General features: G+C 31.7%; 2 protein-coding genes across 2 annotated transcripts; one reads left to right on the top strand and one right to left on the bottom strand.

Moving 5' to 3' along the window:
* Positions 1 to 2198: 2198 nt before the first annotated feature.
* Positions 2199 to 9871, top strand: LOC148298632 (uncharacterized; the record flags this gene model as incomplete). The annotated part of the gene is made up of 5 exons (XM_088276742.1): positions 2199 to 2424; positions 3456 to 3834; positions 4626 to 4833; positions 7563 to 7726; positions 8447 to 9871. Coding segments are annotated over 5 exons (1056 nt in total), but the record flags the coding sequence as incomplete, so codon positions are not given.
* A 1703-nt stretch (positions 9872 to 11574) lies between these two features.
* Positions 11575 to 17653, bottom strand: LOC148298631 (uncharacterized). Its single transcript, XM_088276741.1, has 6 exons — positions 17625 to 17653; positions 17269 to 17301; positions 16660 to 16862; positions 16109 to 16232; positions 13652 to 13786; positions 11575 to 11766 (listed from the first exon to the last, which is right to left on the bottom strand). Exons 2-6 carry the CDS (start codon positions 17272 to 17274, stop codon positions 11575 to 11577), a joined length of 660 nt encoding a protein of 219 aa, XP_088132867.1. The 5' UTR covers positions 17275 to 17301; positions 17625 to 17653.
* Positions 17654 to 26553: the final 8900 nt, after the last annotated feature.

Below are 26553 nucleotides of genomic sequence, written 5' to 3'. Positions count from 1 at the left end.
GAAGGACATTGGTACCGTAAACCAAGCTAGGACACAAAATGACGAACCCTCTTCTAGTGGAACGGAAGGTCTGTTGACGACAGTCAGCAGTCCGGCTTCTCCTGAGGAGTGCAACGTGGTTTCCTCCCGGCAATGAGCAAATGCTGATAAGTTCCTGATTGGCCTACACTAGATTATCTCTTCTGTTCCAACACATATTAAAATATATATTTTTTTAAATCAGAAGAAACAAACATCGCTTAACGATCTATAAATCTTGTACATAATAAGCACGGTTAATAATAAATTCAATTTCTATCTAAAACAAAATGGTATTTCAAGGCCATTTTTACTATCAACTCAATAGTTTGATAATTTTCAAGTTTTCATACCTATTATTCTTCTTCGTGAGTTAGAATCTTTGTGATAATTGGTTTGCTTCTAATACGTGAGAGTGAGATAATCTTTAGAAAAAAACCTGAAAATAGATTCTTTTTATAAATCATTTCCGCTATCTCCTTTTCCCCAATGGAGCTGTTTCATGATGTGTTATTATTGGCTTATAATTTTAAAAAAATTAATAAAAAATCACAAGACTGTCGGTAACATTCTTATTGAAATCGGTAGAGAAGTAAGGGAGATATGAAGGTTTAAACTTTATAAAACGAAAAACGGACACCGCTATACGTCATAAAATTTTACGTCATCAGGTGTGTTATGGGGCGTATTCCTTTGTGTATCTGCTTTATAGAGCTGTAATAATGGTAGTTTGAATTCGTTTATGTGACGTTATTCGTTACCAACTTACGAAAACAATGTTTTTACGAAGGCGAATTTTGAGAAAGAAAATGATGAATGAAAATATTGATTATATCACTTCACGAGTCTTACACAATCCTTTATAGGTTGAGTATGTTAAATTAGACATTCCTCACGAGTGATAATACCTTATTCAATCACAATGAAGCGCCCTTGAGATAGTCTTTTACGAAAATGGGGCTATTTAAATTATCCGAATTTCTTTTTCATGGGTTACAATCATTGTGTAGATTGATTTGCTTCTTTCATGATCAGTCTCCATCTATCTGTATCCTCCGCTCGTCTCTTCAACTCGTTGTACCCGCTACAGCGCATATCAGAGATAAATAAGTCCATGTAGATTAAAAGAATAAAAATTTGGATAACCCAAATATTTTTAATTTTCAAAAGCGGGTCGTCCTCTGTAGTTGTAAAATGAAATTAAAACTATAAATATATGTAAGTAAGTCAATATTTAAAACTTTATAAAATTAATTACCTTTATTTTAACCACTTTTTTATTAATACAATTTAGCCTACCAGTTTTGACAAGAACCTTGTCATCATCAGGGTTTATTTAATTCTAAAACATTAAAATACTCTCACTAAAAACTTTCACACATTCCGTAAAAATAAAAAAAATAAACTAACTTACATATATAAATTATTTGCGCAAAAATTCGTGTTTTGTGAAAATAGTGTGTGGCATTTTTTTTTAACTGTCCTAATTTTCCTTTACAATACACGCGAAGCAAAAAATATTGTGACAGTATTTCAAGCAAAATACTAACAGTGACTTTCATTTACGTTTTATGTTGTAAAAAATATCTTCATTTAAATTTTACTTACAGCATTTTGAGTGCGTCCATTTGGACATAAGTACTTACTTGTTCACAAATCTGGATTATCTTCAATTATAGGTGTTATTTTTTTATATTATTTTTTGACATATCAAAAATAATATAAAAAATTATTCCTTTAATTGTAGATAATCCAGATTTGTTAACAAGTGTTTGGACACACTCAAAATATTGTAAATAAATTAACAGGCTAAATTTTAAGCTAAAATAATTTTAAAAAAATTGATATTTTCTACATATGTTTCGTTTCTCATGCATGTGATTAAAATACAGGATTCGGACCTCACATAAAAATGAAACAGTTTCTGCTCAGTATAAAAACTTCATTTATCTAACCATAGATGTCTCTAATGAGAATTTTAGTTGTTCAAGCACTATGTTTCTAATTTGAACAATATATATAGAAGTTCCACGAATATGAGTAGTGTGGCTGTCATTCATTTACTTAAGTTATAACTTTAACTATCTAATGACGGTCGTAAGTCCCGTAACTGCCGAAACTTCCATGTTCTTCTTCATCTTTGTTGAGATATAAAATTTTTTAAATAAATGTTTTTACAGGTTCCAAACCCATTCAGAGGAAGTCAAGAAACGGAAACTGGAGCTGATGTGGAAATCACAGAAGAGGAAGTTCAGTACACTGGGGAGATAGGTACCACTGAGGCGACAACTCCTTTCCTGCAGTATGGACCACCGGTCACCAATTCCCAAGAAGAAGAAGACGAGGAAGACGAGCTAGAAGCCACCACTGCTGCCTTCGAAGTTGAAGACGAACTCACTGTTCAAGGTAAGGAAAGAGAAAGAAAGAGAAATCAACAGTCAAAAATACCATGTCTTTATGGTGAATTAAAAAAGTGATAAAAAAACAGTCTGATAAAGATGAAGTAAATCCAACACAACTTTAAAAATGTATTTTTTTAATATTTGGCAACCAAGTACTTCAATAACCTTCCTGCAGATGGAAAAAAAATGAAGACATTAAAATGCTATAAAATAAATTAAATTAATTACACATGTACATACATGTTAATTTAAGAAATAAAAAATAATTATAGTAAAAATTAATTATATTACCAACAAACATAAACAAAAAATAATAAGTGTAACTCGATTTTCAAGCACAATGGCTTCTTAGTCTCTTTATTAGAGAGAACTGCGTTTTCTTTTGTAATCATATTAAAAATAAATTAAAAATGTGTGTGAAGCATGCGGTTAGCAAAAGAAAAGTACTGAATTTAGACAATATTTCTGTATGGCAAAACCATGTATGATAGATGTTCTTATGGTGATATCGCTCACTCCTTTCAACAACGTCACATATAAAAAAAATAGATTTTTTAGGAGAACGTTTTCAAAGTTTAAAAATATAATTCAATGTATTAAAAATAAATATCAAGCCACTAATTGCACTTTTTACTGTGCAACAGATATTTTTAGGTAAAACCTGAATATTTTAGCTCCATTTGAAAAATATTAAATATATTTAAAAAAGTAGTTAAACAATACATTTTCTTCAAAATGCAAAAACAATACCTTCTGCCCTGTAGCGGGTAAATATTAAGTTAAAAATATGCCGCTTTTGCTGGGATATAGTACATTTTCTGGACATTCCAAAAACATGCACAACTGAAAATTTACGATTTTTGATATATGACGTTGTTGAAAGGAGTGAGCGACATGTTATACATATCATACATGTTACCACTTAATTGTGTGTGCTGTGACATGAACCATATTCTAAATGCCTCAAACCAAATCATAGTATTGTTTTTTTTTTTATATCTAACATCTAAAATTGATAACCTGATTCGTTTTCAGCCCTGCCCGGAATCGAACCAGCAAAGGAATTCCGCTCTCTCCCAAGCGAGCGTCTGCGCGACCGTCGCGTGCAGCGTCTTCGTCAGCAAAAGCAGAAATCCGGCCGTCTCCAGGCAACCCCGTCCCGGCAGATCTTCCAGGGTCAGTTCCAGCAGCAGCAGCAGTTCCAGCAACAGAGGCAGTTCCAGAGGCAGCAAGTGGCCTATAGCACCACCAACGGGTTCCAGCCTCCGGCGCAGCAGTTTGGATCAAAACAAGGAAAGAAGAATGCTGGGACTTTTACGACTGGATTTGTCGCCCAGCAATTTGGGAGATTCACTGTTCCCCAGGGTGTTCCGGCTAAGCAGAGATTGAGGCCAGCGCCTGTCTTCAACCAAAGGTAAGAACAAACCATTTTTTAATAGGCATATCAACTTTTATATTATTTTTTTACACCTCAACAAAGATGAAGAAGAATTTGAATGTCTGGGAATTTACGGGGCTGACGACCGTCATCAGCTGGTTTAAGAGATCATTTTACATATTTATTTTACTTTATTTATTTTATCTCTTTTGCCTAGAGGCCAAAATATTTTGACTTTTATTTAGTAGATAGTGTTTTAGTTTTAATCAGTCTTGATAAAGAAGCGGTTAGCTTCGAAACCGGTAGACATAATAGTTAAGTTATAATAAAATATTTAAAGTGATGTTAAAACAACATTTTGAGTGTGTCCAAATACTTGTTTGTCAACTGCGGGATACACGTATTTTTGAAATACGTGTATCAAAAATATTTTTAAATTTTTCGTAAAAACATTCAATGCTATTGTAATATAAATAATGTAGGATCAGGTTAGGAGTTGAAAGTGAGAAGGAAAGAAACTAAAGAATATGTGATATGATGGACTTTTATGTATATATATATTTATATATGTATATATATATATATATATATATATATATATATATATATATATATATATATATATATATATATATATATATATATATATATATATATATATATATATATATATATATATATATATATATATATATATATATATATATATATATATATATATATATATATATATATATATATATATATACATTACATAAATATACATACGCTTAGGGTTTTAAAGATACGTACCTTACTACATTTTAACGATGATTTCCTCTATCAAGGTTCGTCCAGAAAAGCCAGAGGCAAGAAGTCGCAGGCACTTTCGATGCTCCAGTTCCACTAGCTGGTTCTCCCGCCCAGGAGTATGGACCTCCTCAGGAATATGGACCTCCAGCCTCACAGGAAGTTCCACAAGAACAGGAACAGGAAGTGGACCAGCCAGAGGACCAACAGGAAGAAGAAGCCGATGTCCCACAGACTGAGGAGGAGGTATGGAAACCCAAAAACCTATTTTATATTTAGAACTAATATGAATTATGAAACCATTAAAGTTGGTGGTAGAAGCAGATGGAGACAGAGGAAATCTCGGAACGATCAAGTACTTCAAATACTTGAATATGGTCATGTCGGGAGTTCAAACCAACTTAACACTCCGTTCTTAATTTAATTGATGATGCTTATTTAACGTAAACAGTAAATCCACAGGCTTTAAAATTTTAAAAAGTTGAAGCGTAAGTAGGGTCACGATAAGCGGTGTTGCAAAAGCCGTAGCTAGATTTCTGAGTCACTTCAACGTTAGGTAATTTACAAAAATCTCAGTCTTACATTCATTCCTTATATCACCATTGGAACATCCAACATACATGGTTTTGCCGCACGAAGAGATCGCATTTCGACTGCATTCAGTCTGCTATCTTCCTTCTTTTGTCAACTCCATGCTTCACTTACATACATACATTACTTGAGCTTAGTATTAGGACTGAAGGTCTTAAGGACTTAGGAAGAAAGGTGTGTTGAGATGGTTTGGACATGTAGAACGAACGAGTGAGGAAAGAACGGTAAAACAAATTTACTAGGCGAATGTTAGCGGGAAAAGAAGCAGAGGAAGACCGAGAAAAACATGGCACGATTAGGTATGCCAAATACTTGAAAGTGGTCAGGTTAGGAGTCGTAACAATCGGCGGGTATGTATGAGGAGATGCATGAACGTGGAAGAGGCGAAGAATGTTTGCAAGGACAGAGTGGTGTGGCGCTCTATTCTCTCTGCCTACCTCTGTGGGGAAGCGGCGTGATGGTTAGGTAGTTAGTTACTATTAGGACTTTATTATGTAATTTCATTTAAATTTTATATTCCATTTTTATTTTATTGACTGGTGCCTGAAGCATAAGACTGATTTAATTTACGATCAATTTGATGTAGTGCCCTATGCACCATTAGGTGCGTATAAGGTTTATAATTAGAAATTGGCTTTAATTATAACAATTATCTACTTTGGAAAGTATTAAATTACTTGTATCATGTATTTCAGAGAATGTAGAAAATTAACCTGATACATAAAAAGTGACTTGTTATGTGATATAAAATAATTTTACTATGTATCATAAGTGCGCTAACTAGATTTATATAATGGTCGTTTGAAAATGAAAGTAACATCTTCACTTTCCTCTTTAAACTTCACGATTTATATTTTTTCACTTGAAACCGTCAAAAAGATCTAGGTCAGTCATATGAAACGGTAGATAGGTTTTTTTTAATGAAATAATCATGCCAAAAGTGCGGAAGAAGATTTGCAGAATTGAAATGATTATAGGTGTATGGAGTTGTATAATAAAACTATTATATATATATATATATATATATATATATATATATATATATATATATATATATATATATATATATATATATATATATATAAATATATATATATATATATATATATATATATATATATATATATATATATATATATATATATATATATATATTTAAATATATATATATATATATATATATATATATATATATATATATATATATATATATATATATATATATATATATATATAATAAAAAAAATAATAAAACCCTTACCGCACCCCAATGGTGCATAGGGCACTGCTTCATATAAACGCAGTGTTATCTCGATCGTTTACACATGAAGGAAAGGTGATCAGCCCTCCACTTCAGGTACCAGTCCAGTGTAATATCGAATAAATATTAGAGGGTCCACCTCCGTGGTGTGATGATTATCATTTTAAACTACTGTGCAGGAGGTTCCGGGTTCGATTCTTCACTCTAATATTTATTTAATTTTACTCTGGACTGGTACCTGAAACTCCTTCATGTGTTGACGATCAAGATAACACTGTTTTTATATAACGCAGTGTCTTGTGCGCCATTGTGGTGCGGAGAAGTTGATTCACGTCCAATTCAGAGCTATCAGCTGCGTGAAAGGCAAATATGTCTGAGCTAAATTTATTTTAGGAATGTATTCACTTGGGTCTCTTTATTCCAGGGGAAGTCATGTATAGTATGTAATAAGACTTGAAGTACAAAACGGGGAATAGGTTCCATTATTTTTAAAAACCGCAGAACTTCAAATCAAAATGATAGAATGTACCAAAAATCACTTTTAATTTTTTTTTATAACAAATCATAAAAATAAAAACAGAAGAGCATTTTCCTTAATTAAATATCCACATATGGGAAATGGTTTTTGAGATAAATCATCAATCCAAATTACAAGTACTTTTTGCAGTAAGATTTGAGTATTTGTAATTTTGCGCAAGTGACGTAATCACACTTTTACGGTTGTAACCTGCATAAGTCTAAATTTAAGATTTTTTATGCGAATTCGAATAAAAAAGACTTGAACTACATACAAAAATTAGGGATGGGTTCCATTACATTTGAAAATCACATAACTTCAAAATCGCATAAAAACAGACCCAAACGTATTTATTTGATTTTTTTTAGAATGCATATTTAAAATACTTTTTTTTTTTAATTTAACTTAATACCTTTCAATTACTCTTTTCTTAGCAATACTGAATATTTATTTCGAAGAAAATCTCTATTTTTCAATACATAAACAATGTATTAATAAAATAAAATAAAATATTTTTTCACTGAAAATCTTACCTTGGTTTACAGAAAGTCAAGTCGTGGGCTGTTGATTACTGGGCTTTAATGAACGTATGTTTATTTTTTTCAGGAAACCACTGAAGTCAACGTTATTGGCAGTGATGAAGAGGAGACAGGAGAAGGAGAAATAGCCGTATCTAACGCAGTAGCTTCTGGAAGATACGTCCTTCTCCAACAGTCAGCCAAGCCCGCCAAACTCAGAGCCGGAAGAGCGCCAAAGGCCGCCAAACTTAGGTATATTAATTAATATTTAACACTCTCCTTTTCATTCATCGTTCACTTTGTGTAATTCCATGTTAGGTGGTATTACACAAAGTAGACGATGAATGATAAGGAGAGTGTTATATTACCATACCACAAAGTTAACAGTGCTTAAAAGCACACACAAAAATATACAAAATATAATTAGTATGTTATTCAATCATCCCCTCTTTTTTATTTAAGGGAGATGTAGTCATAAGCCTTATTTTTTTTTGATTGACTGATTATACTAGATAAATTTTATAAAATTCAAATTCATTTTAATCCTCAGAAAAAAATATGTGAAATTTCGGTTCTCAATACTTGTCGTGTTTTTTTTTTATATAACATAGAATTTTGTCATACCAGTCTGAAGATGTTGGTATTAAAAATTATTTCTTCGCAAAATAAAAAAGGAACTTTGTTTTTGAACTTGTCAAAACCAGCTGGATAAAAGTACCAATAAAAAAGTGGTTAAATAGTTTCATTTAATATTTTTTTTTAAATGTGCCACAAAATATTTGTGAAAGACATTCAAGGAAAAATATTTCCCCTCATTGTTGATTTACAATACTTAATCTAATAACTTTGGAGGAATGTTGAAAAAGAGATTTGTAAGAAATTCAAATGTTTATGATCTCAAAGTGTTGTTTTAATTTATCCCATTTTTCAGTTCTTTTCAGACTTTTCAATTAACGACCAATTTATTTTCAGGGCTGCCAGCAACGTGAGACAGATAAGAGAGCCTATTTTCATGTACAACCAGTTTGGCCAGCTTGTCAGGATCTTCTGAATCATCCCTTACGAAGAAAAACCTTAATATTTATATAATCCCTTATTTAAATAGACGCAAAATAATCTTAACGCAGCGATTTTTCTTACATATTGTAGATTTTAACTAAATCCAATTACAAAGAAGACTTACTCTTCTATTCCTTACCAATATACTAAAAGGGCTTTGAATCGTATCAACACAGTGTTATCTTTATCTTTGATCACATGAAGGCAAGGTAAACAGTCTTGTGCTTCTTCTTCATGGCTTCATCACAACTTATCGTCTTTGTAAACTATTGGGGTCAGCTCTCTTCGTCCTCAGGTAATAGGTCATTCTATCATGGACAACTCACCTAAGCCATGCCTTCGAATCATGTTATCTTTCTGCAGCATCCATGAATTATTAGGTCTTCCTCTAGATTTCTCACGAAAATATCCATGGCAATTGGCTGGTTCACAATATGATCAGGTTCTCTGCGTCCTATGTCTCCACACCATCTCTGTAACCTTTCCTCTGCCTTACTATTGATGCCTGTTACATCCAGTCTTCCACAAATACGTGAACTCTTTATTTCGTCTCTAAGGGATACTCCAGCTGATAATAATCATTCGCATTTCAGCAATTTTACAAGACTAATTCTCATACATTCGATACAACAGGTAGCTATTAATTTCACACATATGTGACTGTTATATCATTAGCTTAGTGAGATGAACTATCTGACCAACAATTGGGGACCCGGGTTTAAATCCTGGAGCAGAAATTTTTTAATAATTTGTCAATATCAGACACTAGATTATTCACTATACGATTGATATATCAATATTTTATGCGTCTCAACTTGAGATGAAACATATTTCGTTATATATTTAAAAAAATGCAAGTCTGAGCATCCCTGGCTTATAACCTGACATTTGGCTGGCTTAAGTGATTTTACACTTGTTAAACGTTCACCATTCTGCCTGTTATTGATTATAAATTTTTGAACTTACTATGCACAAGCAGATTCATTTTTTTTTAATTTTACATGATTGAATCTCATCTGTGAGATTCAATATTTAACCGATCTTTTTTAAACGCACCACTTTTCAAATCTAATCCAAAATCCATTTCGCTGCGTAGGTGATAGAAAATGTTTATGGTATAACCATCAAAACTATAAAAAATAATACTATTTTACTTAAAAAACTATTTATTTCATTCATATAAAATTGTTATTTAAAATTTGCCAATGTTGATATTTTAACTAAGTAATTCTTTTAAAATATTCACTCGTTCAAATATTATGCACTTAATTTATTAAAATAAGGTACTTGAAACTGATTGGAAACATATTTTTAAAATATATGTGTATATACAGAATAAATACATACATATATATATATATATATATATATATATATATATATATATATATATATATATATATATATATATATATATATATATATATATATATATATATATATATATATATATATATATATATATATATATATATATATATATATATATATATATATATATATATATATATATATATATATATATATATATATATATATATATATATATATATATATATATATATATATATATATATATATATATACATATCCTATGATAAATTCTGTTAATTGATCAAACACATAAGTAAACCATTTATCTTATAATATTTACTTTTTTATATATTTTTTTATATTTAAAAACCATATTTTTACAATATCCTTGCTTTTCTTGCTTATATGAAATTTTGGACTATAGTTTTTGTATGATTAATTTTGTAATAAAACTGAGTATAAAAAAATATCTGCTTTTATTCATTTCTCCAATAGACGAAAATACCCGTATGAATGCATATATACCTCACTTTGCCCCTGAACTTTTTACCTGATCCTAATGAAATATTTTCCTTGTTTTTTTTTTAATAATGGAGAAATGTTGAAATAAATAGGTTAATACGCATTTTTAATTCATGTTTTACATCATAAATACCACTTTTTCTTCAAATCTATTGTGACACGAGTTTCGATGCATTCCGCATGCGGAATGCATCGAAACACGTGTCACAATAGATTTTTAAAAATAGTGGTTTTCACTAAATAAAAATGGATGGATATTACACTAAAATGACTTTTGAAGTAACTTTATGAAACGATTTTGTATATTTGGGGAGGATGTTCTCTAGGGATTGAAAGATTGATAAAGACATAAAATTAAAATTTTCAATTCAAACCCTTATCCGCACCCCAATGGTGCATAGGGCACTGCATTATACAAACACAGTGTTATCTTGATCGTTAACACACGTGGGAAAGGTGATCAGCCCTCCGCTTCAGGTACCAGTCCAGGGTAAAATTAAATAAATATTAAGGTGAAAAAATCACTTGTATTTATTTAACCCCCCTGGAAATCGAGCCCGGGACATCAATAATACTGAGAGTGTGTATGACTTTTTTTTTAAATAAAGGTACTAAATTACAGTAAACAGAAAAACATTTTTTTTACATTGGTACTTGTACCACCTTTATTCAAAATAAATATACATATAATAAATTACATACACAAATCAAAATTGTCATTTTGACCAGTGACTGGCACTTATGAACACATGTCGTCGAAACTACATATTGCACGATCCAAAACCGACTACATCCAAACATGATACTTTGATATTCAACCGAGAAATTTAAACAAAGAATGAAAAATATACAAAGAAATCAAAAGATATGAACAATTATAAGGAATTTTAGAAAAGATGAGAGATTTATATATGATTATAAAATAGGACTAGCCTAAATGTATCAAATGTAAGAAAATGGTGAAAAATGTTATTCAAATCGTAGTATGAATAAGGTTCAAAGCATCGTTAATCGTTGGATTATATGAAAAACGATAAACTTTTTTTTTAAAGATGAGAGATTTATGTATGATATTAATAGGACCAGCCTAAATACAATACATCAAATGTAAGAAAGAAGCTTGAAAAATATTATTCAAATCGTGGTATGAATAAGGTTCAAAGCATCATCAATCATCGGATGAAGTTTTGAGACGAAATAGAGCTTTAATATCCGCCGTTGGATCCCGAATGTCCTCCGTTGGATCCTGAATATCCTCCGTTGCCTCCCGAATATCCTCCGTTGCCTCCCGAATATCCTCCGTTAGCTGGGCCACGTCCATATCCGCTTCCGGCGCCGGTATCTTCATAACGGATCTTGGGCCTGTATCCTTGCTCGTCGGCTTCGTAGGTTACGATCTGCAGGTACAAAATATAATACAATTAATACAAATAAAGACTGGTGACGTCAAAAGTCCACGTAATCGAAGGGAAGGTATGACTAGATGTGTGGATGTGAATGAATATAGGCGTGTACGTCAGGACAGAAGAGTTTGGCGTTCCATCCTCTCTGCCTGCCCCTGTAGAAAATGACGTGGTGGTAGTAGTAGTAGTAGTATATTAAATAATTTTATTTTTTTCTTGTTTACTTGTTGGCGAAGAGTTCGTCATACATATATATATTATACATACATAATGAATACAGGATGGCGCAAAATTGATCACCCTATCGGAAGACGTTTTAATTTTTGCAAATAACGTTGTACGTCAATCATATTTCATACTCGTAAACTAGACAGCTGCAGTATACAATATGTGTATCAACACTGGCGGCAGCTACTGAACGAATATCATCTTTTCTACTTAACAAAAAAAATGTAAAGGTCCAAATAAATATTTTCATTACTCTACAATAAATATTTGTCCACCTCCGTAGTGTAATGGTCAGCAGGCTCGGCTACCGTTCCGGAGGTCCCGGGTTCAATATCCAGGGGGGTCAAATAAATATAAGTGTTTTTTTCACTGTAATATTTATTCAATATTACCCTGAACTGGTACCTGAAGCGGACGGCTGATCACCTTTCCTTCATGTGTTAACAACGATCAAGATAACACTGCATTTATACGACACAGTGCCCTATGCACCATTGGTGTGTGGATAGGGGGTTTATATTATATACTACAATAAATAAATAAGGAAAAAAATACATTATTGAATTTATATTTAACTTTTTCCAATTTGTTTTGTAAAACGCCAAATTTGATTTGTTTGATGTCCTATTTAATTTGCAATACGTCAAATTTAGTTTATTAAACGTAAACTATAAAGTGAAAACCCTGTATAAGCAAAGAGTTGAGGCTTTTGCCCTAGACAACTAACAATAGTTAAAGTATTATGATGATATATGTGTCCAAATACTTCGTAGTCATACAGGAGAAAGTTACCAAGTGCATTGTTTTACAAAAACGTGATCATTGACTATTTGCTATCTTACTAGCTTAATATTGCCCTGAAAAAATCCCAAACGATTTTAAACTTGGAAGTATAATATAATGACTAGTTAAAATGACTAACTGCATTGGTGTTTATTTTCTTGCCAAGCAGTCTAGTAACTTAAATGGCCCTCCTGAACATTTTACGTTTTGGTAGTTGGTCACTTTCTCTTGAAGGACTACGAAATCTTGATTATCTCCAATTATAGGAGTTATTTTCATATTATTTTGTATAATTTCAACAAAGATGAAGAAAAAAGTAATAAAAATAACAATATTTTGAGTGTGTCCAAATACTTTTTCACAAATCTGGATTATCTCCAATTACATATTATTTTAGTTGAGTTATTTTCATATTATTTTTTGACATCTCATCAAAGATGAAGAAGAATATGGAAGTCTGGGCATTTACGGGGCTGACGACCGTCATCGGCTGGTTTAAGTGATCACTTTACACACGTGTAACATTCACCAATTCTACCCATTATTGACAACCACACTACTCAAATTCTTGGAAGTTCTTTATACATCTCACCAATAGATGTCTCTAGTGAAGTTCTAGTGATTCAAGAACAAGGTTTCTAAATTGGTTCATATATAAAGAACTTCCAAGAATTTGAGTAGTGTGGTTGTCAATAATGGGTAGAATTGGTGAATGTTACACGTGTGTAAAGTGATCACTTAAACCAGCCGATGACGGTCGTCAGCCCCGTAAATGCCCAGACTTCCATATTCTTCTTCATCTTTGATGAGATGTCAAAAAATAAAAAATAAAAAATAATATAAAAATAACAATAGTTAAGATTCCGACCTGTTTCCTGCCATCAGGAAGAAGAACGTAGTATTCTCCTTCAGCCCTGTCTCCTTGGCGAGACTCCTTGTGGCCGAAATCATTGCCGTAATGTGCATCTTGGACCATGTACTCGAAGTTGTAGTTGGCTGGTTCCTACAAATCGTGATGAACACATTAGATCACATGAACATATGATGAAACTTAAGTATACAATAAAGTACAAAGCAAAAAGTATATAAGTAAACGAGTGGAAGCAAAAACTGTTGTTTAAAAAAAAACATTTGAATGCTGAGATCATTTCCATATATCGCTCACTCCTTTCAACAACATCATATATAAAAAATCGCCAATTTTCAGTTTTGCATGTTTTCGGAATGCCTAGAAAATGTACTTTATCCCAGCAAAAGCGGCATATTTTTAGCTTAATATTTACTCGCTACAGGGCAGAAAATGTTGTTTTTACATTTCGAAGAAAAGTTATTGTTTAATAATTTTTTTCAATGTACTAAATATTTTTCAAATGGAGACCTTCAGGTTATATATACCTTAAAAGATCTGTTGCACAGTAAAATGTTCAAAAAGTGGCTTGATATTTATTTTTAATACATTTCATTATATTCTTACACATTAAAAACGATCTCCTGAAAATCAAGTTTTTTGAAATATGACGTTGTTGAAAGGAGTGAGCAATATGTGGAGGTCCTCACCAAAAGTTACATTTTCAATATTGCACAAAAAATCATTTAAATGCAAATTTGTTCTGTTTACTGTATTCTATCGAAATCTCATTTAAAGTTGCGACAAAATCTGATCAATCCTGTGTTAAACCAATATGAAATCATTAAATCCCATCAAAACGTAACAATTTTACAAGAATTTCTTATTTCTGAAAATAATTTATAATTGAAATGTAACGTTTTGGTTTAGAACCTCCATACATATTTTTGCTAAAATTACTGAAGACTTTTTTCAAATATACTCCATTTTATTCGGTGTGTACAAAATAAAAATATTTGTCCCAAATATTGACCGATTTTAGTATTTTTTCTGGTATTAAAGTGAAAATATGTCAAACTACTAAAAAACAAAATCAATTTGTTAAAAACTAATAATACTTGGCCGATATTATTAAGTTTATTGCACGAAAATAATCCAATTTGGCAATCAATCCGCTGACATCTGTCGACTTTTGTGTTATGGGCATTTTTAATTTCGATCTTAAATGATATTTTAAATAAGGAAATGCGTGTTTCTGTTTTCAATAAAGGAAATCACCTAGTAAAAATGTTTATATAATTTTAAACATATCTTATACTTATTACGCTAATATTATACTATACTACTTCCTACTAATTCCTAATAATTATACTAATTCCTCTCCAATGAAGAGACTAAGCTCTTGTGCTTGGAGAGGGATTTACACTCATTGTTTATTTTATATAGTTATGAATGATACAATAGTTTTTTCTTCCTTTTTTCTTTCTATTAACATGTATCCACATTTCATGGTTACATAGAATAATAATAAATAAATCCCTTACATAGGGATAGTGCATAGGGCACTGCTTCATATAAACGCAGTGATATCTCGATCGATTACACATGAAGGAAATGTGATCAGCCCCCCACTTCAAGTACCAGTCCAGTGTAATATTGAATAAATATCAGAGTGAAAAAATCACTTATATTTATTAAACCCCCCTGAGAATCGAACCCGGGACCTCCAGAACGGTAGCCGAGCATTACACTACGGAGGCGGACATATAAGATACATTACATGGTTACATATAAGATAACAATAATTTTTACTGTCCTCAATAAAATATGATTTTCTTAATAAAGAAAAAAGAATATTTTATATATATTCCTTGATTTCAGCAAATTATTGTCATTGTCTTTTCTCATCTCTCTATCTCCTTTTATTTCTTTTTTATTATTATCAAAATGTATATTGTTTATAAGAGCCTAAATCGCTCCTAACAAGCAAAGGCTTAAAATAATAGTTTTAAAATGCCAATAATAAATTATCAGATTGTATAAGTTATCTTACGAGCTCATTGAGTGATACTTCATGATACTTATAACCGATCGTTTGATCTATATCATGGGTGGCCGACATTTTCAGTAGCCGGGCCAGATTTTAGAAATGAGATTTCCTACTTGGCCGTAAAATAAAATTAATTTTTTTATTCGAAGCAAACAAGATGTTATTTTTTTTAAATTCCACGAAAAAAGTCCATCTGTCTTAAAAACTTTTCAGTTCTTCTCTTACTCTTCTCTCCTTTAGTCCAACGTCTTTGTTACTTGACGCTATTATGGGTCTTGAAATTGCCAGGATATTGAAATACTCCCATGTATATTGGATATTATACGAACTACGCACGATGGAATGTTCTTTAGGGTACACTAAAGGAAAAAAATGTGTGATTTGCGCCGCGGGTTGGCCACCTTTGATCTTTATCTTGTTCAACTTACATTGTATTGATCATCTCCCCCGTATCCACTGCCTCCTGAATAACCCTGGTTGCCCCCGGGAAGGTACTGGTTCGAAGGAGCTCCGTAGTTCTGAGAAGGTTTACCACCTCCGAAGGAAGAACGGCTGAAAGCAAACACGGTAATATAGGATCCAGTTGCATTTCTAGAAGATTTACGTCACCAGAAAAATTAATATTGATTAAAAACGTTGATTACTGCCATCTCGCGATAAACAATTTAAGTTGATTTCAATCTTAATAAACTTGACTGCTAATCGGATACTTTGATTTTAGGAAACAAGTATCAAATATAAAATAGTCACAATATTTTGAGTGTGTCCAAATACCTGTTCACAAATCTGGGTTTATCCACTTAGGAGTTATTTATTTTGAGTTATTTGATCATTTACATTATGTGATTGGTTTAAGTGATCACTTTACACACGAGCAACATTCACCATTCTACCCATGATTGACAACCACACTACTCAATTTTTTTGAACTCCTAGATATATCGTTAATCTCATTAACAGAGTCAATTAACTTAATTACCCGAAAGAAGACCCTTGACCCCCTGGGGCGCCATATTTGCTGGAGGGAGCGCTCGGGGCGCCATATTGGCTAGAGAGGGCGCTCGGGGCGCCATATTGGCTTGAGGGTGCGCTGAAACCACCCTGGCCAGGGGGTAGGTATCTATTTACTGGAGGTTCCGCCAAACACACTGCAGCTAGGGTTGCGACAAGGGCACATGAGATCTGAAACATTGAACATATTTAAAATACAATTATTAATGTTTTTGTTAATTAAATAATAAATAATTAATAAATAATTATTTTTAGAATTTATAAAAAAATGTAATAAAACAAGAACCAATTCATTTTATCAATTTATTCAAATATAATTTATTGATTCGGCATTAATTTTATGCAATGATGAGTTGATTTAAAAAAAAAATAAACACTTGAATATACCAATTGATGAGTTTTCGATATACGACTAGTTTCGAAAACTTACAGATGTTTTCATCTTCTGGTAAAAATTTAAACATCTGTAAGTTTTAGAAACTAGTCGTTTGTATAAATAAAAATCATCAAGTGGTATATTCAAGTGCTTAATTTTTTTTACTTAGAAAAAAAATTGAAATATATTTAATATTCATACCTTCATTGTGAATTTATATAGAAGCTCTGCTTGCTGAAAAAAAATATATTAACTTTTAAAAGAGAATATAACATACGTTTGCAGTGTTAATTTGATGTTTTTTTTCATTTTTTTATTTCTTAAATTTATCACATTTGGGATAGAAATTCATGTTTTAACTATAATAAATTTAACCTCATATCGGTTCATATTAAAGAATTATTCGCACAAGTCACAAGAAAGCACTTCCATATTTCCCTTCCCAAACTTCTATATTATTCTTCATCTTTGATGAGATGTCAAAAAATAATATAAATTATGTGTTTGATGTTTCATAAATGAATAAATAATTTAATAAAAATTGTAATGAATCTCACCAAAACGGATGCACTCAATGCAAAAATGAAACTACTATAAGACCTCTTATTCGATCTTCTCAGTTGAAGATGCCAAGAGTCTGTGATACATTACGAGATGATCTAGAGCCTTATATACCTCTCTCCTTCGAGATGGGATGGCTCTCATCGAATTGCGAAAGCAGATCATTTTTTACAATCGTAATTATTCGCGAAGAATCCGTAATGCAAAGAGATTGTATCAAACTAACACACGCAGAGTGTAGGCACAGTTTGGAGGCTGTATCTACAGGTAATCCAAAGTGTAACATGGATTTTAAGTGTAGCATTTTGTAAAGTGCTCTTAACCCCTTATATGGCATTACTATCGGCACAATACTTTATGTTTTTAATTGTAAAAGGAAAACACTTGTCTTTAACCCAAACCAACTATCCATCACGCCGCTTCCCCGCAGGGGTAGGCAGAGAGAATAGAGCGCCACACCACTCTGTCCTTGCAAACATTCTTCGCCTCTTCCACGTTCCTGCATCTCCCCATACATACCCGCCGATTGTTACGACTCCTAACTTGACCACTTTCAAGTATTTGGCATACCTGATCGTGCCAGGTTTTTCTCGGTCTTCCTCTGCTTCTTTTCCCAATAACATTCGCCTCATAAATTTGTTTTACCGTTCTTTCCTCACTCATTCGTTCTACATGTCCAAACCATCTCAACACACCTTTCTTAATTTTATCGATAATGCTTATCTCAGCTTTGCATTCCTGTCTTTTACCACTTGAGTTAATTTTATTATGACGACTAGTTTAGGAAGCTATGCTTCTAATTTCAGTTTCAATTATAAACCAAAATTAATCGTCAATATAATAATAGTCGCCATCATATCTTACAACAAAGTGAATGCCGAAACAACAAATAAAATTTATGTTTTAAATATTAAATTGAACACTGATTTTTTAAGTCTGGGTGTTTGTGATTTATTTTTCATATGTAACTTCCCTATCCTTACTATCCTACCAGCAGACAATCCTCTGTGAAGTGGGAGCTTTGCGGGTTATTCCTTTTTTTAAAGATGGCTTTTTTATCGCCCATGTTCTTACTGATAAAAAAATAAAATCATAAATAAATAAAAACAAACAGTTTCCTTTGTACCCCTTCTTCGTCCTTCAACGTCCGAAAGACACATTTCTTAAATTTAGGCTTATAATAATCGTCGTGTATGTATGAGAAGATGTATGAATTTGGAAGAGGCGACGATTGTGTGCAAAGACAGATTGGTGTCGCATGTGGGTGTTGTTAGTTGTTGGTTCGTATTTTTTACACTTTTCGTAGAAATTTGAAAAATCGATCGCCGCATCCAAAGGGTTAAGTCATGTTCTAGCTAATTGTGCAATAATTGAATATATCGGCACCTCAAAGGTTTTTTGTTAGTTTCATTTATCCAACCAACTAACTACTATTACTACTACCATCAAGCCGTTTCCCGCAAGGATAGGCAGAGAGGATGGAACGCCACACTCTTCTGTCCTGACATACATTCCTCACTTCCTTTACAACCAAAAATCTAGTTTTACATGCCCTCCGATTACACAGACTTTTTATACCACCAGATTTTAGCATCTGATTGATCTGATCGTGCCAAGTCTTTTTCGGCCGTCCTCGTTCTGTTATCCATATTAAATAATAAAAGTTTAAAAAAAATATTTCTTCCTTTATTATTTTTTTCTTCCTTCTTCCTTCTTCCTTCCGTTTACCTCTTTCCTCATTCCTCTTTCCTTTTCTTCTTCTTCTTCTTTCCATTTTATCGCGATGCATATGCACTTACCTTATCCGACCCCGCCCATTACGAAGTACACTCATACATTATCTAAATTACAATATACAAAATGATGCGTCAAAATAGTCTGGAGTTTCATCACCTGGCCTTGCCGGCTAACAAGTACTTCGTATTGATCCGACGCAATTTTCTCCGCTACATACTAAATGCACGATTCTATGGCGATTAACTTGTCAAAAGCAAACGTACATTAGGGTGTCACGCACCAACGCATGTGAAAAACTTAAAATATTTTTTTACAAATATTTCTGTTTTAAAAAAAAATATTATTTACATAAATATTATTTAAAAAAATTGTATACATTTATTCAAATCACAATTTTCAACATTTTTAAAACAATTTTTCGCAGAGACCCACCAAGCCACCTTGTGTGTCTTGTCGCTGGAGTTCTTTTTGAAAACATTTTTACTGTTTTTAACGATTTTAACCTACACAACCTAACCTAACCTAACATACACAAAAAAAGAAAAATTAAGAATGTAAACATTTTACAATTTTCAAAAAATTAACTCTTGATCCCTATTCCTTTATTTTACTTTGTTCCACATGTTAAAAATATAAAAGAAAATAATTTAGATACCGTGCCCGTCCCGGGTATGATTTCAAGGGGGAGTGAAAATAAATATTAGTGATTTTCACTAAAATATGATTTATTTAATATTATCCTACGCCTGGTCCCTGAAGTGCAGGAACGATCAACTTACCTTCATGATAGTAACGATCAAGATAAAACTGCGTCCATACTATGCAGTGCTCTATGCACCATGGGTGATAAGTCTAAGTCGAAAGCCCTGTCAATGCCCAGACTTCCATATTCTTTTTCATCTATGGTAAGATGTCAAAAATAATGTATAAACGTATGACTTCCAAATTATTTTTATTTTATTTTATATTTTATTTTAAGCAATGTGGTTGTCAATCACGGGTATAATGGTAAATGGATCACATAACCTCCCCTGACAGAGCGTAAGCTCTGTAAATACCCAGAAATCCGTATTCTCCTTCATCTATGCTAAATGTCTGAAGTATTAAAATACAAATCGTTGATTTTTCTAATTGAACGCAACTTGCAGACTCAATCTGAAATATGCAAAAAGTGACCCATCATAATGAAACTTTGGTCTAGATAAAAGATTTATATCTATCATTAGTGATACCTTTCGTTCATTCTTCGTTCTACTAATATATAGGAGGAAACAAAACCCATTAAATATAATGGTATATATATTCACCTTGAACAATTCGAGCATCAGTTTACTATTAACCTTTGCCGTACCTATCATCCAAAAATTACACGTGATTCGAACAGGGTACCATAAGACCCCAGTTCTTATTTGTATAAAAATCGAAGTACGCAGCTCGCAGCAAATACCAACTCGCCGCAAACTGAGTCAAAGGTACCAAGTCCGTGCCAACGCGCCATCAAAGTACGTATTGAAATATAAGTAATAATAAGACATATAGAAGAAAAAAAGTCCCTCTCCAAGCACAAAAGCTCAGCCTCTTTTTTGAGGCTCAGCACAACTAAAATTTTAAGATTTTATTAAGTAAAAATGAAAAAAAAAACTGTATTAAATACAAGACTTAGCCATCTTCAGGGTTTATTTATGACTAGGTTGTTGCCGAAACTAGTTGGTTGTTAATAAAAATGTGAGTGGATCAAAAAACAAAGTCTTTTCATTTCTCTAAATATTATGTAACAATGATCCACAAAGTAAATGATTTCAATAGCCATAAAAAAATAAGAATAAAAATAAAATAAAATAATTTGAAAAAAAAGACTCATTGTGATTTTTGTCGAAAAAAATATTGATAATAATACAAATTATAAAAAATAAAAAAGGGTAAGGTTTCTACAATATAATTTTAAAGTTAAAAAAAGAATATGGAATAAATAGCTCTTATAATAAAAAATTAATGGAATTAAAATTCATATATGGGGGATTTCAATCCCCCTGTTAGATCAGGCTAGGTTAAAATGAGTAATCCTTGCAAAGTTAGTGAATTAGATTCTCCAATGTTCAAATAAAAATATGAAATTAATTAACTAACAAAATAACTAACCAGTTCGCTGCAGGGGTAGTCAAAAGGAATACAACGCCATACCACTCTGTATTTGCAAACATTCTCCGCCTCTTCCACATTCATGCATCTCCTCATACAAACCCGCCGACTATCTTTATATCGAATATTTGACATCCCTGATAGTATCAAGTTTTCCTCGTTCTTTAACACGACTTTCTTAATTTAAACGATATTGCTTATCTCAGCCTCGCATTCTTTCCTTTTTTCACCATTTGAATATCTATTATCCATCGTTTTACCGCACATTAGTCTGAGGGATCGCATTAAATTAAGTGTTAAGTAAAAGATTTTTAAAAAATACGTTAGGGATAAAAATGCATTTTGTTGTACAGTTTGTAAAATTTGAGTAGTGTGGTTGTCAATCGTGGGTAGAATGGTATGTGTTGCACGTGTGTAAAGTGATCACTTGATCAGCCTATGATGTATGCATATTTATAGTTTAAAATTCTTTGGGATGTTTTTCAGGGCAATATTAAGCTAGTAAGATATCAAATAGTCAATTATCACGTTTTTGTAAAACTTGGTCACTAATCACGTTTTCAAATAGTCATTAATCACGTTTTTGAAAAACTTGGTCACTTTCTCCAGTACGACTACAATATTTAAAAACTCCTATAATTGAGATAATACAGATTTGTGAACAATTATTTGGACACACTCAAAATGTCGTAGTTAGTTAGTTAGTTTTTGTGGCAGGCGACCTTGATCGAAATGACGCATCTGTAAATTATTTAAATCACAAATTAATAGTGATATCGTAGTCGTACAGGAGAAAGTGACCAACTACCAAAACGTGAAATGTTCAGGAGGGCCATTTGAGTCACTTTGCTTGGCAAGAAAATAGACATCAATGCAGTTAGTCATTTTTAACTAGTCCATATATATTATACTTTATATGCCCTGTAAATATGCATACATCACGAAAACGTAAAGATCACCCCTAAGTGGAGAAACCCAGATTTGCGAATAAATTATCATCTTTGTAGACTGTCGAGATCAGCTCTCCTCTTCCTCAGGTTGTAGGTCCTTCTATCGTGGACAACGTTACCTAGGCCATACCTTCGAATCATGTTATGTTTCTGCAGCATCCATTCCTCTAGATGTCTTTCGAGGAAGATCCATTGCGATTGCCTGGTTTACAATATGGTTTTTTGCGTCCTATGTTGCTATACCATCTCAATTACCTTTCCTCTACCTTACTATTGATGCCTGTTACAGCCAGGCTTCTACGAATGCGTGAACTCTTTATTTGTCTCTAAGGGACACTCCAGCTGACCACCTAAGCATTCGCATTTCAGCAGTTTCTAGTTGCCTAGAGTAGGTGTTATACATCGTCCAGCATTCGGAGTCATAGAGGAGTGCAGGTCTGACAATGGTTTGATAGACTTTACTTTTATCTCTTTTATATCTGATAAACAAATAATCAAGTGCCTTTTGTATTATTTTTTGACATCTCATCAAAGATGAAGAAGAATATGGAAGTCTGGGCATTCTTTACATCTCACCAATAAATGTCTCTAGTGAAGTTCTAGTGATTCAAGAACAAGGTTTCTAAATAGTTCATATATATAGAATTTCCCAGAATTTGAGTAGTGTGGTTGTCAATAATGGGTAGAATTGGTGAATGTTACACGTGTGTAAAGTGATCACTTAAACCAGCCGATGACGGTCATCAGCCCCGTAAATGCCCAGACTTCCATATTCTTCTTCATCTTTGATGAGATGTCAAAAAATAAAATGAAAATAACTCCTGTAATTGGAGATAATCCAGATTTTGTGAACAAGTATTTGGACACACTCAAAATGTTGTAAGTGCCTTTTGCACCACTGGATGCTATGAGAAGAGGAAGAATACTAATTAGTCGGCAATCAATCAGTCTGTTGCGAAATTCACGAGATTTTTGGAGACTGCTGACTTGAAAGAGCAATTTTCGAAACATCTGCTCACGACTAAAGGATTAAGTAAGATAAGCGTAATTTTGTTTGCCCTTGAACACCTTAATTTATTGCCACTACTGTACATAGAATGCACTAAGTCTAATACCAATTACAACTATGATTAGTGACAGATATATTAAGGCCTTACTAAAAAAACTAACTAACTAACCATCACGCCGCTTCCCCGCAGGGGTAGGCAGAGAGAATAGAGCGCCACACCACTCTGTCCTTGCGAACATTCTTCGCCTCTTCCACGTTCACGCATCTCCTCATACATACCCGCCGATTGTTACGACTCCTAACCTGACCACTTTCAAGTATTTGGCATACCTGATCGTGCCATGTTTTTCTCGGTCTTCCTCTGCTTCTTTTCCCGCTAACATTCGCCTCATAAATTTGTTTAACCGTTCTTTCCTCACTCATTCGTTCTACATGTCCAAACCATCTCAACACACCTTTCTTAATTTTATCGATAATGCTTATCTCAGCTTTGCATTCCTTCCTTATTTCACTATTCGTACATCTATCATACATCGTTTTGTCGCACATTCTTCTGAGAGATCGCATTTCGACTGCGTTCAGTCTACTTTCATCCTTCTTTTGCCAACTCCATGTTTCACTTCCATACATTAGAGTTGGAACCAGGACTCCGTTGTGCACTGCCAGTTTAGCTTCCGCTGATAGGTTTTTATTTGCTATAACTGATTTCAGTGCACCATTAACTTTGTTCCCAGCATTCACTCTCCTTTCTAAGTCTTTATCAATCTTTCCATCCCTAGAAAACATACTACCCAAATACACGAAATCATCCTTACTAGCAAATACAGGCCTTACTAGCAAATACAGAATTCAATAAGCGATAGGCTGCCGAAGAGGCCACTCGTCTCTCCAAGCCCGATTTTTTTAAAGAATATATATTGGTATTATTTTTTTATATCTCAACATAGTTATGGAATAAGCTGGTTTAAGTGATCACTTTAGACACGTGTAAAATTCACCTATTATACTCATGATTGGCAATTGCACTACTCAAATTCTTGGAAGTTCTATATACTTATGTATATAATCTAATTTCGAAACATTGTACTTGAATCAATAGAATTTCACTAGAGACATCTATTGATGAGATGAGAACGCTTTTTATTGAGCAGAAACTCTTATATTTGTATGTGATAATCCAGCTTTGTGAAGTAATTAGACACAATTTAAATGTTGTTAATATGTATTGGAGTATGTTTTGTTTTAAGAATGTGCTATGTTGTGAATGGGTTATGGTCCCGTGGTTAGTGTCGTGGACTCTTGAGCCAGAATTTCTTTGTTCAAACCCACTCTACCACAGTTAATGATACCTATTTTTAATAATGAACCGCTTAGGCTCATACAAATAGTATGAAATTGAAGTATTTTTGTAAATAATAAAAACACAAACATGTCTCTTTTTAATTCTTATTATATTTTATTAACACCTTACCTTTCCACAAGTCTTTAGAGATAATCAAGATTTTGTAAACAAGTATTTGGACACACTCAAAATGTTGTAAATATAAATGCATTTGATAAAATATCAAAGATGTTATCATTTCAATTAAGTATTGCAACTAGCTTGCTCTAATTTTTTCTTCAATACAGTTTGATTGACCTTTGCAAAGTGCTTCATGCTGCTATTACATTTGAGATGATTATAATAATCTTCATAGCGAATTTAGAGCCTTTCTCCGATTATCTAGTATCCATTCTACAGCTCCTATAGTGTATTTCCATCGAAGGTTGCTGAAACAAAAGGATTGAAGGATTACCTGCAATTTGTACGAGATGTAATTTACAATATGTTTTTATTGGTTTCATGATGATATTATTTATATAAGATCCTGATCTATACATGGACCTTCTTCTCCTGGCTCCATCCCAACTTATCGTCTTAGAAGACTGTTGGTGTCAGCTCTCCTAGTCCTCAGGTTGTAGGTCTTTCTGCAATAGACAACGTCAACTAGGCCATGTCAATTTTGGACTATTTCCTTGGACGATCTCGTTTCGTCTGCTTCTAACGATAAAATCATAATATATATACATATGTATATATATAAATATATATATATATATATATATATATATATATATATATATATATATATATATATATATATATATATATATATATATATATATATATATATATATATATATATATATATATATATATATATATATATATATATATTTATACAATATAAATATAAATATATATAAATATATATATATATATATATATATATATATATATATATATATATATATATATATATATATATATATATAATATATATATATATATTATATATATATATATATATATATATATTTATACAATATAAATATAAATATATATATATATATATATATATATATATATATATATATATATATATATATATATATATATATATATATATATATATATATATATATATATATCTATATATATATTTATATTTATATTGTATAAATATATATATATATATATATATATATATATATATATATATATATATATATATATATATATATATAGATATATATATATATATATATATATTATATTGTATAAATATATATATATATATATATATATATATATATATATATTTATATTCATATTGTATAAATATATATATATATATATATATATATATATATATATATATATATACATATATATATATATATATATATATATATATATATATATATATATATATATATATATATATATATATATATATAGATATTATATATATATATATATATATATATATATATATATATATATATATATATATATATATATATATATATATACATATAATAATAAAACCCTTATCCTCACCCAAATGGTACATAGAGCACTGTGTCATATAAACGCAGTGTTATCTTGATCGTTTACACATGAAGGAAAGGTGATCAGCCCTCCGCTTCAGTTACCAGTCCATGGTAATTTTTGAATAAATATTACAGTGAAAAAATCACTAATATTTATTTTACCCCCCTTGGGAATCGAACCCGGGACCTCCAGAACGGTAGCCGAGCGTGCTA

This window comes from Brachycentrus maculatus, unplaced genomic scaffold (genome assembly GCF_059751285.1).
Source record: "Brachycentrus maculatus isolate JH-2025_06_01 unplaced genomic scaffold, ASM5975128v1 h1tg001787l, whole genome shotgun sequence".
Taxonomy (NCBI): Eukaryota; Metazoa; Arthropoda; class Insecta; order Trichoptera; family Brachycentridae; genus Brachycentrus; species Brachycentrus maculatus.
The sequence above is the reverse complement of the archived record's forward strand: the minus strand, read 5'-3'. Positions and strand labels throughout refer to the sequence as shown.